The sequence below is a fragment of the Ischnura elegans genome, chromosome X (genome assembly GCF_921293095.1).
Source record: "Ischnura elegans chromosome X, ioIscEleg1.1, whole genome shotgun sequence".
Taxonomy (NCBI): domain Eukaryota; kingdom Metazoa; phylum Arthropoda; class Insecta; order Odonata; family Coenagrionidae; genus Ischnura; species Ischnura elegans.
The window spans coordinates 122,080,060-122,093,513 of NC_060259.1; the positions used below are offsets into that span (position 1 = coordinate 122,080,060).

General features: G+C 41.4%; 1 protein-coding gene across 6 annotated transcripts in view; it reads right to left on the reverse strand.

The window, feature by feature from the left end:
• The window catches only part of LOC124171505, a 247,691-nt gene that overhangs the window by 51,667 nt on the left and 182,570 nt on the right, over positions 1–13,454 (reverse strand). For all 6 annotated transcript variants that reach the window (XR_006867775.1, XM_046550685.1, XM_046550684.1 and 3 more), the window contains one exon: positions 12,435–12,647. Coding sequence is in view for 5 of the 6 variants with exons in the window: in XM_046550685.1 (XP_046406641.1) it covers positions 12,435–12,647 (213 nt within the window). In the remaining variant the exon portion in view is untranslated. The remainder of the gene's footprint in view (positions 1–12,434; positions 12,648–13,454) is intronic.

The following is a 13,454-nucleotide window of genomic DNA, read 5'->3' on the forward strand; positions in this document are numbered from 1 at the left end:
GAGATACAGGAGATTTGGATAATTCTAGCACGAAAAATAAGGCCAAAAAGTGGGGAAATTCTTCTATGGTTAAATATTTCCATCTAGTAAATTTCCTTCAGGACACGTATTGCCCATTTCATATCTTCGGATGTATATATCATCGGGCCGGATCAGTTTCTCCGAGTTCGGCGGTATGTGACTGGGTTAGTGGAAATTGTTCTCTAAGGCATTTTTTTGTTGGGGAGGATGCCAAATAGAATGCTTGTAAGTATTTCGGATATTATGGAAAAAATCAAGTAATGAGTATCTAATTAAAATGCTAGTGAACATAAGTATGGGGAAGTCTAGCTATTGTGCATGAAATGTAAATAGTAAAAATAAATCGCAATGTGGAACCAGGACTTTACTGAAGTTATTGTTAAATTTATGCAAATATATTATTTCATGCATAGCAGCAAATAAACATAGGGATAACAACAAATTTTGCCATGATGAAATCAGAGCAAATAAAATTCACTCGGAAACTTTAAAAGTATAAGAACGGAAGCATTTATTGTTATCGTAAGGATAAAAATACACATACCTAGAGAATGTCCTAAATTAGGCAACTAGCTAAGCAATTTACCACGATAGCGTTAATTGACGTTAAAAATAAAAATAACAACAATGGAAAAATATTTGTATTCCTTCTTGTAAAAACCAATTAAATAAACACAATCTAATCATTGCGTTAAAAGTCATAAGGAAAGATAAAATATCTTGTAATAAAGTAATTACCTATCCTCGTTAATGCAAAAGTATCTTTTTGTTATTTCGCTTTGAATATTTGTAAAAGTTTTTTTTTAAGGTATAAGAACAATTATGAGAATATATAACTGTTTTTTGCATTATAAAATGAAAGTAATAAAAAAATACATTGTAAAAAGTCACCCCCAAAGACGTCCTTGCAGAGCAAAACCGGGTAAAATAGAAAAACACAGAAAAAATCGAAAAAAAAAAATTTTTCGGAGCTCTCCGCACGGCAAACAGGCGAAGAGTGGTGACTGACCCTCTCCCATACCCTAAATGCGGTGGCTGGCGCTCAGGGCGGAATATAACGCAAAAGGGAATCATGACGTAGCGTCTACGTCATCAGTCACTGGGTAGTGGCTGCCATGACGTAGACGCTACGTCATCAGCACGGAACGTGTTAAACGGGAAGATGGGTAAGCGTGTGGTAGGTATAGACCAGGTAAGCGATAGGATTCTGGTGGTAGAAATTGAGGCACGGCCCACCAACCTTGTGGTGGTCCAGGTTTACATGCCCACTAGCAATCATAGGGAGGAAGAAGTAGATGAGGTGTATGAACAGTAGGGTGGTGCGAAAAAACTCAAGTTACAAATTTCGTGTCGTAATAGCGCGGAAAAGTTGCGATACGTTAGTACAAGAAAAATAAAAAAAGAATCATTAAAATCGGACGTCATCTTCCGATCCCGCAAAGCACCTGAAAAAATGACAAAAATGAAAGAAATCGTTTTTTTTTCGTTGTAAAAAAATGAAATAAAATTAATATCTTTTAACGCAACAGCAAAAAATGGTTACAAATAGCATAGTTTATTATTAATGTATGCATATTTATGGTTTTAAACTGTTATTACCGATCACACCGGATCATTAAAAATGTATAAATTTTGCAATTTTGCCGGTTTTTCATAGTTTTGTAATAATTACTTGAGGATAATTTTTGCGAAGTTTTAAATAGTCCTTTAGATCCAAATGACAATAAAACTGGCCACTAGAATTGAAAGGCAAAATTGCACCTTAAAAGGGCAGCATGTTAACCCTATTGAAACCGAAAGTGAAGATGTTGAGGTTTTAAATGACGCAACGCAAAGTTCAACAATCAAGGAGAAATTTGTTGACCAGGAAGATCACATGCCTAGTACACCCAAAAAAATATAAATCACCATGGCAAATTAGGGTAAATTTATAAACTACAGCTTTTCATTGTGATCAATACGGGGTATCTCACCGTGCAGCTGCTGCTATAGCATCAAGTGTATTTGTAGACAATGGTGTTATAACTGAAGAATATACTTCTAAGTTCATTGACTGATGTAGAATTAGAAGGGAAAAGAGAAATATTATTAGCGATATACAGCAAATCCATCTTGATCTAGGTGAGCTACACGGGCTATACTTTGACGGAAGGATATACAATACCATAGTAATAGAAATGATTGAATTGAAAGAGTACTGCCGGACAGTTAAAGCGGATCACCAGTCTCTAATAAAAGAACCGGATTTTGTGCATTTCAGCCATGTTTCTCCAAGCTTCGGGTCTGCTAAAGATATAGTGGTCTCCTTATTATCTTATCTCTCTGATCAAGGAGTATCATTAGAGTACTTAGGGTTAGTTTGCTGTGATGGCACGAACATCAAAATTAGATGGAAAGGTGCACTATTAGAAAGCTCGTAGGAAACATTGGACCTTCGCTGCAGTGGGCAGTTGGTTTACTTCATTTCATTGAATTACTTTTGTTATATTTTTCAGTATTTAGATGGTGATACAAGTGGCCAAAAATCATTAAGTGGGCCAATTGGACTAATCTGAATGGTAATGGAAAGCTTCCAATTCTGCATTTCCAAGCAATTAAATGTGAAATTCTACAAGTTGATAGATAAATTTTGAGCAAGGACAAAAGATACCTTATTGACATTAGACAAGCAATCACAAGTGCTGAATTTCCAAATGACTTACCAAACCAATTTTGCATGCTCGATGACTCGTGTGGACAGAGCAATGGAAACCTCTCGATACATACCTGAATATTAAAAGAAAGTAGTTTTCCCTGTTATTGAATGGAACTCTAAATTTGACCACGCAGAGAACGTATTGATGGCGATGGTTTTTGATTACAGAAGGCACATTAGAGAGCTAGGGCTAAAAAGAGTATTTAAGGCCAGACGGACTTAACTAAAAGCAAACCTATCGTAAACTTCATTACTCCTGCCATGAACTTCGAAATAAATGACTGTATAGAATTGATTGCCTGGAATAGGTGCTTTCCATTCATTGACACAAGTCGACTTGGGTCGCGGTTTTCGTGTTCCATTCTGTGTGTGTCGCCGACTGTTGTGACACAAGTGTCATCAACTGGCTGTTCGAAATGGTCCGGCAGGTGCTGCCCCTCTGGGGGACGCCGAGGAACTCGGACGGTCGAGCGAGTAAGGAGGGTGACGCGCAGTCAGTCGCGCGGAATGTGTGTAGAGAGACGGTTCGAGTTTTGTTATGGGAGTACCACTCGAGTGCTGTAATAATCCTTGCTACCTCTGTTAATAAAGAAGCTACCTCACAGTTCAGAAGTGGGATCGACCAGCGAGCTGCGGTGGAGTTGTTCGTGCACATCCAGCCATCAATAGATAGAACATCAAAAACCCCAGTGCGGACTGAGTAAGGTGAGAGAGTGTGGTTCTAGTTGTAGCAATGACCAGTCCGACGAATGCGTCGTGGGATGGCGAGTGTCGCGTAGGTAGCTTCAACGGGGTCCATTCTGCGGAAGGAAGGGACGCGACTGAATTGGCGGGAACATGTCGAGAGCAGGAGAGCGAGGCCAGCGTGGCCAGGGAGCATAGTGAGATGCACCGAGAGGCTACCACTAAGTGGGTTCTGCCTGCGTCGACGCCGTATGCCGCGAGAGACAAGGCTAAGGAGGATATACAGTCAAGAGGACCCGGTGAGCAACCGCGCGAGGCTACTGTCGTGTGGCCTACTAAGGGCAGAGAACCGTCGTTGGGAAATTGGCGGTATCCTGTCGGAGAGAGTAGCGTCCTTAGAAGCGCAGCGGAGAGGGAACAAGCGCTTTTGCAACACGAGAGAGAATTGTTAGAGAGAGAAAGGAAACTTCTAGAACGTGAACGAGATCTTTTAAATGGGCAATCGTTAGTTCTTGATAAAAGTATGGTGGGTTATCGAGAAATAGCAGAGCAATTATTGCCGGAGTTTGAACCTTCGCTAACCCTGGGGTTCACGGCGGTACAGTGGGTCAGGCGAGTAGAGAGCATTGCATCAGCCTACGGATGGGACGAGTCGATGTTGTTAGCCCAATCCGTTAGTAAGTTACGCGGAGCGGCGAAACTATGGCTGAATAGCGTAGCCGAGGAAGTACACTCTTGGGAGGCGTTCAAAAAAGGACTATTATATTGTTTCCCATCAGTGGAGGACCAAGCCGACGTGCACTTGAGTCTTACAAAGAGAAGAATGCAGCGTGGCGAGACGCATGAGTCATATGTTTACGCGATGAAGACTATCGCTAGGCGTGGTGAAGTAAATGAAGCCTCCCTTATCAAGTACATTCTAAATGGCATGTGGGATAAGGAACTAGTGAAGCTGCTGACTATGTGTGACTTTGAAGATGTAGAAGGACTATTACGCAAGATAAGACGATACGAGAGTGTCACTGATAGGGCCAAATTGGGAGATAGGGCAAACTTTCACAATCGACCTCCTGTGACCATTGACAAGAGGGCTGAGGTCAAGGAAGAGTGGAGGGGGGAAGTCGTTGGGTGGTCCCAAGAGATGCGATTTGGAGAATCATAAAGGGGAGCCATGATGACATGGGACATTACGGAGAAGAAAAGACTCTGGAACACCTGAGAAGATATTTCTGGTTCCCGAGGATGAGACAAAGGATAAAGAGATATATCGCAGCCTGTATCGAATGCGCGTACCACAAGAGACCAGGCGGGAAAAGGGAAGGAATACTGTACCCAACTAAGCGCGAGGGTACGCCTTTTCATACCGTTAACATAGATCACCTAGGACCGTTCCCTCGTAGCAAAAGAGGCAGTGAATACGTCCTCGCGTACCAAGACAATTTTACGAAGTTCATAGTACTACGAGCTGTGAAAAACACGAGGTCAAAACCAGTCTGTGAGGCCTTGAGTGAGATAGTTAGCTTGTTTGGTTGTCCGGACCGTATCATCTCGGATAGAGGAACGGCATATACGTCGAGAGAATTTGAGGAATTTTGCGAGGGGCATCAGATAAAACACATCAAGAACGCCACTGCAACGCCTAGGGCAAATGGACAAGTAGAGAGATCAAACGCCATAATTACTCGAGCTATCACTACGATGAATTCAGCGGAGGATGGAAGTGATTGGGATGGGCGCTTGAAAGACATTCAATTTGCCATGAACTCGATGAAGAACAAGACGGTGGGAGCCAGTCCACATGAACTGTTGTTCGCGTACCGCCCGCGGAATGCGTTAAGGAACCGAGTTGTAGTGACATTGCAGGAAGATGAACATGAAGTGAGCAAAGAAGTGATAGAGGAGGTTAGGAAGGAAGCTTTAGGCAGGATGGTAACATGTCAGGAGAGGCAGAAGAAAAGGTTTGACGAAGCTCACAAGGAGCCAAGAAAATACGTGCGGGGAGAGTTAGTGTTAGTCGAGCGAGAAGCCCAGGCGACGGGAACGTCTCGAAAGCTAGCACCCAAATTTAAGGGACCATACAGGGTGGAGAAGGTATTCCCCAGGGATAGATATTTGCTGACAGACATCCCAGGAGCAGCCAGAACCCAGAGGAGGTTTCATTCGGTCTTTTGTGCAGATCGAATGAAACCATGGTGCCAATCCCCACCAGACTACGACCCCGATGCTGTAGAAGAAGATGACAACCCACCCCCATGCAGCCCCGGAGACCAGGGAGCCCACGAGCAGATCCAAGAGGACCCCGATGCTGTAGAAGAAGATGACAACCCACCCCCATGCAGCCTCGGAGACCAGGGAGCCAACGAGCCGATTCAAGAGGAATCCGATGCTGTAGAAGAAGATGACAACCCACCCCCATGCAGCCCCGGAGACCAGGGAGCCCACGAGCAGATCCAAGAGGACCCCGATGCTGTAGAAGAAGATGACAACCCACCCCCATGCAGCCTCGGAGACCAGGGAGCCAACGAGCCGATTCAAGAGGAATCCGATGCTGTAGAAGAAGAGGTCAGCCAACCGCAAGAGCGGGCCGAGGACGGCCCTGAAATCAGGAAAGGCCGACTGTCATCAACTGGCTGTTCGAAATGGTCCGGCAGGTGCTGCCCCTCTGGGGGACGCCGAGGAACTCGGACAGTCGAGCGAGTAAGGAGGGTGACGCGCAGTCAGTCGCGCGGAATGTGTGTAGAGAGACGGTGCGAGTTTTGTTAAGGGAGTACCACTCGAGTGCTGTAATAATCCTTGCTACCTCTGTTAATAAACCTCTACCTCACACAAGTCAACAAACGGTAACGCACAGGAATAGGAGAGTTTTAAACAGTTTCCGTGAGTCGACACAAGTCGACTCGTGAGTCACATGAATGGAAAGCACCCAATGTAGTCAAACTATCTACTCCACTTCTTCTTATGAGAATAATTGCTAATGAAGAAATAGCTTCCTTCATTGAATCTGGTGATAAACAAGATTGGGATATTATAACTTCCTACATCACAGGCAAACAATGGAGCCGTGTGTGAAATTGGTAACAGAGGCATCCCTTAAGCTTTGTGGCTATCGATCCAGAGATGGATTTATTAGGGCTATATTCAAATCAAGGTCCATTATGCCCGACTTCACCACAAAATCGCAGTACAAAGTAGTTTTTTCAAGCTAAAATTTAAAAGAAGGACAAAAAATTTAAATATTATAAATAGCAGTAACCCTCATTAGTTGGATGGATGGAGGGTGTGGGTAGAACTCAAAGTGCAGCCACCTCTCCGCGGTGAGTTCTGGATTGTTTAAATATAATTATATCATATATAAACAAAGGAAGAGCTGCATAATCAAACTTTTTTAAAACAAAAATTTTAGCCTAAAATATTACCTTAAGTAATTATTACACAACTCTGAAAAACCGGCAAAATTGCAAAATTTATACATTTTTAATGATCTGATGCGATCGGTAATAACAGTTTAAAACCATAAATATGCATATATTAATAATAACCTATGCTATTTGTAACCATTTTTTGCTGTGGCGTTAAAAGATATTAATTTTATTTCATTTTTTTACAACGAAAAAAAAAACATTTTTTTTTCATTTTCGTCATTTTTTCAGGTGCTTTGCGGGATCGGAAGATGACGTCCGATTTTAATAATTCTTTTTTTGTTTTTCTTGTACTAACGTATCGCAACTTTTCCGCGCTATTATGACACGAAATTTGTAACTTGAGTTTTTTCGCACCAGCCTAATGAACAGCTCGAGGAAATAATTAGAGACACACCGGGTAAGAAAAATCTGGTAGTGATGGGGGACTGGAATGCCTCAGTGGGGGAAGGGAGGGATGGGCAAGAAATAGGAGATTTTGGTCTAGGAATACGAAACGGCAGGGGAGAGAAAGCAGCAGAATTTTGTAGGAGAAACAAATTATTCCTCACTAACACGTGGTTCAATCATCATAAAGGGCGAAGGTACACGTGGAAAAGTCCAGGGGATGTGTGGAGATATCAAATAGACTACATTATGGTAAGACAGAGGTTTAGGAATAGTGTGAAAAACTCGCGCAGCTTCCCCGCAGCAGATGCGGATTCGGACCACAATCTAGTACTCATGAAATGCAATGTAAGATTCAAAAGACTTATGAAAGTTAGGAAGGCGAAGAAATGGAACGTAGAAGCCCTGAAGGGGAGTATGAGGAGAGAATATCAGGAACTAGTGGACATTAGTATACGGGAGATTGAAAGTACTAAGACTGTTGAGGAAAGATGGGATAATATTAAAACGGGAATAGTCAAAGCGGTGGAGAAGTCAATTGGTTACGTTGACAGTAGAAGGATAAAGAAGCCGTGGGTAACGGAGAACATGATAAGGGAAATGGAGGAGAGGAGGAAGTGGAAGAACGTGGACACGGAACAGGGAAAAAGAATCTATAGGGAACTGAATAATCAATTAGGACGTGAAACTAAGAGGGCAAGGGAGGCTTGGTGGAAAAGACAGTGTGAGGAAATGGAAAAGTTCCAGAAGGATGGAGAAATAGGCGCGTTGTACGCCAAAGTTAAGTCGCTATCGGGCGGCAAAAGAGGACAAGCCATGTCTAAAATTAAGGCTAAAGATGGGAGGATGCTAACCGAGCGAGAAGAGGTACAGAGTAGATGGAAGGAATACGTGGAGGACCTGTATGACGGAATGAACAGACCAGAGAGATTGACTCTAGAGGAGGAAAGTGCAGTGGAGGAGGATAATCTTGGGCCGGGGATATTAGATTCGGAAATAGAGAGAGCACTTCGTGATATGAAGGCTAGGAAAGCAGTAGGCGTGGACAATATCCCGTGTGAGCTTCTGAAGAATCTAGGGAAGGAAGGTAAGAATAGGTTTTTCGAACTAGTGCGCAGGATCTATGAGGAGGGATGCTGGCCGGAAGATTTCGTGAAGACGGTTTAAATTCCGCTTCCGAAAAAGAAGAAATCTGTGGAATGCGGAGATTATAGGACTATCAGCTTAATATCGCATGCGGCGAAAGTGGTGCTGAGGATATTGAACAGACGAATGGAGGCGAGGGCAAACGAGTATTTGGGCGAAGATCAATTTGGTTTCAGAAAGGGGAAGTCAACTCGTGATGCAATAGCAATAATGAGGTCCCTCGTGGAGAGGAACCTAGAATACGACCAGGACGTATATGCGTGTTTCGTGGATTTTGAAAAAGCGTTTGATAGAGTGAACTGGGTAAAGATAATGGATATTCTCAAGAGAATAGGTGTAGATTGGAGGGATAGACAACTGATTCGTAATCTGTATATGGCTTAGACTGCGCAAGTGAGGGTAGCGGACGGAGAATCCGGGTGGGCAAGCATTGGCCGAGGTGTGAGGCAAGGCTGTCCTCTATCGCCGCTGCTCTTTAACGTGTACGCTGAAGAGATGGTAAGGGAAGCATGGGATGAGTTAGAAGCTGGAATAAAAGTGGGAGGAATGATGTTCAAATCAGTGAGATTCGCGGATGATCAGGCGCTGATTAGCCAGTCAGCAAGGGGGCTTCAGGCTCTAGTGGATGCGTTATACGAGCGTTGCGAGGAATATGGGATGAGGATTAATCACAAGAAAACTAAGGTAATGCGGTTTTGTAAAGCATCACGAGGGAGGAATGTGAGACTTAAGATAAAGATGGGTGGTGAAAAACTTGAGCAGGTTGAGCAATTCAACTATTTAGGCAGTACGTTAGAGGAAAACGGATACAGTAGTAAGGACATTAGGAAGAGAATTGCATTAGCGAAGGAGGCGTTCATGAACCGGAAGGAGCTTCTAAGAGGATCGTTATGTAAGAGTTTAAAGAAAAGGTTAGTGAAGAGTTTGATCTGGAGTGTAGCTCTCTACGGTGCGGAAACGTGGACACTGAGGAAAGAAGACGAGAGAAGATTGGAGGCATTCGAGATGTGGGCATGGAGAAGAATGGAGAGGGTGAAATGGACGGAGAGGAAAAGGAACGACGAAGTGCTGGATATGGTTGGCGAGGAGAGGCAGCTTTCAGATGAGATACGCAGGAGACAGAAGGTATGGATGGAGTTAGTGCTTAGTGGTGAGGGGATGTTGAAAATGGTGCTAGAGGGTAGAATGTTAGGGAAACGAGGGAGGGGAAGGAGAAGAATAGGATTTTTAGATAGATTGAAAGAGAGTAGGCCTTACTGTGAGTTAAAGAAGGCAGTGCTGGAAGGAAAGGGAGGCTCCCAGATCACTTCTTGCGTACTCCATGGAAACCTACCTTAATCGGTAGAATACTATAATAATAATAATATGTTTTAGAGGAAATTCAATACCCAAGACCTATGCTACCAGGAACGCATCCCTATCTTCCCAATGTTAAAACGCTCTTGTATAACGCAAATTTGTATAGCGCAAAGACCCCAAGGAACGCATTCCTTGCGCTATACGAGACATGGGTGTATTTCATGCAATATGATCAACAGCTATGCAGAGCATATAGTTGTTATGAAAGTGCTTTTGAGAAAATCTTTTCATCTGTACTGGAGAGTGGCTATCTTTGGAGAAGTCAGGTATTATATCCAAATACGCAGGAATTCTATCCTTAGTAGGATAGGTTTTTCAATGGCTATGCTGTATCAAAACAGGTAAATACATTGCAGGGTTATAGAGATGGCTTTTAAATAATACGATAAATATTTTTTGATTTGACCTACTACATCCTAGTCTCAGTGGTCTCATTCCCGTGTATTTTATGCAATACGACCTATTACAGGAAATCCACAGGCAAATTAAAGATGGAAGGAAAATACATATTTTTAAAATATTTCAGGATAACAGAGCAGGTGAATCAGCGAAGTATTGTCTACGAGTGTTTTATTCATTGCTAAATGTTTGACAGTATTTAGTTTTGACTCATCAGGTGTGAACTATATTTTATGCTCCTATAAATTTGTCATCAAAAGAGGGTGTCGGCCAAAGATAAAAAACACAGGGAACGAAGAAAAGGATTTAAAATGTAAGATATAATGACGAAATCGGCGCTCAAGTTATTGGGAAGTCGTTCATTAATGATGATCATATGCCACGCAAAACGAGTGGATCGCCTCGCCCTAGCTGCTCCCCATCGGGATTTTCAACAAATGCGTGCGCTACATAAAATAAATGACTTCCTTCCCATCGTGCAGATGGAGCACTAAGTAAGCTAGACTGAATATATTCATGACTTCACCGCTTCCGGGTCATTTCTCAGAGTGAACTGCCGTGGAGAGAATTTTAAGTGTCATTTCTATCCTTTCGTGAGACAAAAACTTTGATGGCACGTTGTTATTAGTCCCCATCAGGCAAAGTTTTGGACTCTTTCCTCGTAAGAGGACATGGAAGTTTAGTGGACCATTTATAAAATTGCAACTTTCTGGGAATTCGTGAGGTATGAATGCTTTTTTCCACTCTGAGACGCTCGTTCTGTTAGGGTGTCTTGTTTGAAAAATTGTATTATCTTTCATACAGGAAAAACTAAATAAACCAGAGCGTATTTGTGAGTAACAAGTAGTTTGCTAATATACCTACATGTAATTAAAGGCATAAAAAGGCAGTTAAATATTTATTTATCCCAATAAAATAACATTTTACCTTCAGTTTTTATAATTAGGACACAACTTGGAAATGTTTGCCACGGTACCAAAGGAGTAAGTTTCAATTTAAAGTCACAAGTTACTCTTGTAATACCAGTTCATTTTCGAAAAAAATACACAAAAATGATGGCAAAAAAGGTAAGAAAAGATTATGTTGTATAGTTGGATACCCCAGGATTCTGTAAACTGAGTAATAAGGATAGTTACATCAATGAAACCGATAGAATATTCAGCTAAACATCTTTCAACATTGTTTAATTGTGGTCTCTTAGGGTATGTTCCTGCGATGAATTTATTTTTCGCATGGCAACTCGAAGTGTGAACTTGGTTGCAGCTGATGACAGAAGGACATATTGGACTTATGTCAAAGGAATTTCCTCACACAGCGAGAATGGATCCTCGACCTTGTTTACCGAGCAAAGAGAGAAAAGGAGAGAGGTGGAGGAGCAATAGACTCACGAGGAAGTGAAAGTAATCACATAACTCGGAATAAAGGGCCAGAGAGTCTCACAGACCTCAAACGTTTGACAGCAAATTTCTGCAATTGTTTCAAAGACTCAGCTTTTATTACATCTCTTCCCACAGGGCAAAAATACCCAAGGAATTCGTTTGAAAATAGGATGAGAAAATTAATTGAAATGCCAATGGTTTACAGTGCCATTGGTTTTACCAATTATACTTCAAGGCAATTTTATCAACAAAAAATACTAGAATAATTGAGGAAGTGCGAATAAAATACGTCCAAAACAGCTGCAAAACATGAATAAATATTTTATCTATGACAAAACTTCCGCAAGAAGTTTGAGTGACGATTTTTATCCAAACAAAAAATTACTGAACTAAAATGAGAAAAAATTTGTTTCAAGTTTTTACAAAAGAAATGATGGGGATTTAATCACACCAAGTCCATTTTAGATTAAATTCTGACCCACGATAGTCATGAGAAACTGATGTAGTTAGAGTTATTAGTCATAAGGTTACATGACAGTTCAAAATTACTTTTTTTTAGCATGCTAGCTCATTATGTGTAATCCTTACTCCAACGCAGGTCACTTTTCCGAAATTTTAGATATTTTTAATAATTTTACCACATTGCATCGAAAGTTGAAATATCTTCCACTAAATCCTCCAAGGAGCATTTCTTCGTAGATGTCCGAACTTAATATTACTGCGGCAACATAAAAAACAATCAAATTGAAACCAACGAACTTTTACATTGCCCGCAGTTTACGAAGTTTCGCGACAATGTAACATTACGTCATTAGCCCTCAAAGTGATTAAATTCATATGAATTTCCTTTCGCCTTTTACCACAGTGAACTCAATCTAAACTTTATCAAACTTCTTACAGTGTTGAGAATAGTTGACGTAACATTAGAGAGGGGATGAGACTCACATCCCTGTTGATGCTGCGGGAAGACCTTTGAGGATGGGGACTCCTTGGGCACGTATCTGTAGAACTCCTCGTCGCCGCAGTATCACTTGATGGAGTAGAGGGGCGAGCACTCGAGGTCGTAGTGGCAGCCGAGCTTCGCCCGGTCGCTGTGACGCACCGCCTCTGGCACTTCGATGCGAACATCGCGCAGACCACTAGCCCCCAGAAACAGAGCTAGACAAGAAAAGAAAGGAGACGGTCCATTGAATACCTACTTCAGAAACAAGCAATCATACTTGCCCTCTAAATAAATCCAACAAAATGAAGCATACATTAACGTATTTACACTGAAAATACGCATTTTGAACAATCTTTCGTGAGACTATAGGGAGAGGGAGTGAGGGGGTCGAGCCGAATCTCAAGATATATCACTGATCAAATCACCAAAATCCCTTCACGTAATTAATGGACGCTTCTTACCCAACATTTTGACAAATAGTAATTACTTTTAATTTTTTTTTCGTTTACGTTAAAATACCCAGATAACACGGCATTTGTATTACATCAATAATACACAAAAAATATGTGACCAATTACATATGTATAAGATGGAATACGATCATACTAAATCTGTATATTTCACGTAAAAGTGGTTCAAAAGTCCCTATGGATGTATGCATACCTGCGTATTACAAATTGGAAATCTGAATACCCATACATAAAATATACATATGTATACGATCCTATTACATCTGTATATTTCACGTAAAAGTGCTTCAGAAGTCCATTAGGATGTATGTATACTTGCATATTACAAATTTGAATTCTGAATACCCATACATGAAATATACCTATGTATACGATGGAATATGATCATATTATGTCTGTAAATTTCACATTAAAGACCTTCAGAAGTCCCTTAGGATGTATTTATACATACGTATCACAAATTGGAAATCTGAATACCCATACATGTAATATACATATGTATCTACAGGCCGTCGTGCAATAATTATACATATTCATTTTCTGGCCAAAATC